Source organism: Schistocerca cancellata, chromosome 4 (assembly GCF_023864275.1).
Source record: "Schistocerca cancellata isolate TAMUIC-IGC-003103 chromosome 4, iqSchCanc2.1, whole genome shotgun sequence".
Classification (NCBI taxonomy): Eukaryota; Metazoa; Arthropoda; class Insecta; order Orthoptera; family Acrididae; genus Schistocerca; species Schistocerca cancellata.
Window position 1 is genome coordinate 293,621,743 of NC_064629.1, and position 3,145 is coordinate 293,624,887.

The following is a 3,145-nucleotide window of genomic DNA, read 5'->3' on the forward strand; positions in this document are numbered from 1 at the left end:
CAAAAAAACAAATATGGCAAAAAAGCAAAAATGCAAAAAAGCAAATATGGCAAAAACGCAAATATGGCAAAGAAGCAAATATGGCAAAAACGCGAATATGGGTAAAACACGAATATGGCAAAAACGCAAATATGGCAAAAACGCAAATATGGGAAAAACCCAAATATGGGAAAAATGCAAATATGGGAAAAACGCAATTATGGGAAAAACGCAATTATGGGAAAAACGCCAATATGTGAAAAACGCAAATATGGGAAAAACGCAAATATGCGAAAAAAGCAAATATGGGAAAAACGTAATTATGGGGAAAACGCAATTATGGGAAATTCGCAAATATGGGAAAGACCCAAATATATGAAAAACGCAAATATGGGAAAAACGCAAATATGGGAAAAACGCAAATAAGGGAAAAACGCAAATATGGGAAAAACGCAAATATGGGAAAAACGCAAATATGGCAAAAACGCAAATATGGCATAAACGCAAATTGGGAAAAACGCAAGTATGGGAAAAATGCAAATATGGGAGAAGATTAACTTGTGGTACAACTTGACAAGAGGAAAGAATCGGTTGGTAGGATATAGTCTGAATAGTCAAAAGTTCACGAAAAATATGAGAATCGCAAATATGGGAAAAACGCAAATATGGGAAAAACGCAAATATGGGAAAAACGCAAATATGGGTAAAACGCAAATATGGGAAAAACGCATATAAGGGAAAAACGCAAATATGAGAAATATGCAAACATGGGAAATACGCAAATATGGGACAAACGCAAATATGGGTTAAATGCAAATATGTGACAAACGCAAATATGGGAAAAACGCAAATATGGGAAAAACGCAAATATGGGAAAAACGCAAATATGGCAAAAACGCAAAAATGGGAAAAACGAAAATATCGGAAAAACGCAAATATGGGAAAAACGCAATTATGGGAAAAACGCAAATGTGGGAAAAACGCAAATGTGGGAAAAACGCAACTATGGCAAACACGCAAGTATGGCAAAAACCCGAGTATGGCAAAAACGAGAATATAGCAAAAACGGGAATATGGGAAACAAGCAAACATGGCAAAAATGCAAATATGGCAAAACAGCAAATATGGCGAAAAAGCAAATATGGCAAAAAGCAAATATACCAAAAAAGCGAATATCCACAAGCGCGAACTTGGCAATAACGCGAATATGACAAAAACGATAGTATGGCAAAAACGCGAATATGTCAAAAACGCCAATATGTGAGAAACGCAAATAAGGGAAAAACGCAAATATGTGAAAAACGCAAATATGGGGAAAACGCAAATATGGGCAAAACGCAAATATGGGGAAATCGCAAATATGAAAAACGCAAATATGGGAAAAACGCAAATATGGGAAAAACGCAAATATGGAAAAATGCAAATATGGGGAAAACACTATTATGGGGAAAACGCAAATATGGGGAAAACGCAAATATGAGGAAAAAGCAAATATGGGGAAAACGCAAATATGAAGAAAACGCAAATATGGGGAAAAGGCAAATATGGCAAAAACGCAAATATGGCAAAAACGCAAATATGGAGAATACGCAAATATGGAAAAAACGCAAACATGGCAAAAACGCAAATATGGCAATAATGCAAATATAGCAAAAACGCAAATATGGAAAAAACGCAAATATGGAAAAAACGCAAATATGGGAAAAACGCAAATACGGGAAAAACGCAAATATGGAAAAAACGCAAATATGGCAAGAACGCAAATATGGCAAAAACGCAAATATGGCAAAAACGCAAATATGGCAAAAACGCAAATATGGAAAAAACGCAAAAATGTAAAAAACGCAAATAGGGCAAAAACGCAAATATGACAAAAACGCAAATATAGCAAAACCGCAAATATAGCAAAAACGGAAATATGACAAAAACGGAAATATGCCAAAAACGGAAATTTCGCAAAAACGAAAATAAGGCAAAAACGGAAATAAGGCTATAACGGAAATATGGCAAAGACGCAAATATGGCAGAAACGCAAATATGGCAAAAACGCAAATATGGCAAAAACGCAAAAATGGCAAAAACGCAAATATGGGAAAGACGCAAATATGGCTAAGACACAAATTTGGCAAAGACGCAAATATGGCAAAGACACAAATATGGCAAAGACGCAAATATGGCAAAGACGCAAATATGGCAAAGACGCAAATATGGAAAAGATGCAAATTTGGGAAAGACGCAAATATGGGAAAAACGCAAATATGGAAAAAACGGAAATATGGGAAAAACGCAAATATGGAAAAACGCAAATATGGCAAAAACGCAAATATGGGAAAAACGCAAATATGGCAAAAACGCAAATATGAAAAAAACGCAAAAATGTAAAAAACGCAAATAGGGCAAAAACGCAAATATGACAAAAACGCAAATATAGCAAAACCGCAAATATAGCAAAAACGGAAATATGACAAAAATGGAAATATGAAAAAACGGAAATTTCGCAAAAACGAAAATAAGGCAAAAACGGAAATAAGGCTATAACGGAAATATGGCAAAGACGCAAATATGGCAGAAACGCAAATATGGCAAAAACGCAAATATGGCAAAAACGCAAAAATGGCAAAAACGCAAATATGGGAAAGACGCAAATATGGCTAAGACACAAATTTGGCAAAGACGCAAATATGGCAAAGACACAAATATGGCAAAGACGCAAATATGGCAAAGACGCAAATATGGCAAAGACGCAAATATGGAAAAGATGCAAATTTGGGAAAGACGCAAATATGGGAAAAACGCAAATATGGAAAAAACGGAAATATGGGAAAAACGCAAATATGGAAAAACGCAAATATGGCAAAAACGCAAATATGGGAAAAACGCAAATATGGCAAAAACGCAAATATGGAAAAAACGCAAAAATGTAAAAAACGCAAATAGGGCAAAAACGCAAATATGACAAAAACGCAAATATAGCAAAACCGCAAATATAGCAAAAACGGAAATATGACAAAAATGGAAATATGAAAAAACGGAAATTTCGCAAAAACGAAAATAAGGCAAAAACGGAAATAAGGCTATAACGGAAATACGGCAAAGACGCAAATATGGCAGAAACGCAAATATGGCAAAAACGCAAATATGGCAAAAACGCAAAAATGGCAAAAAC

At 34.9% G+C, this 3,145-nt stretch overlaps 1 protein-coding gene across 1 annotated transcript; it reads left to right on the forward strand.

The window, feature by feature from the left end:
* Window positions 1-1,203: 1,203 nt before the first annotated feature.
* On the forward strand, window positions 1,204-1,629 carry LOC126184151 (uncharacterized). The gene has a single exon (XM_049926520.1). It carries the CDS (start codon window positions 1,204-1,206, stop codon window positions 1,627-1,629), a length of 426 nt encoding a protein of 141 aa, XP_049782477.1.
* The last annotated feature ends 1,516 nt before the right edge of the window (window positions 1,630-3,145 follow it).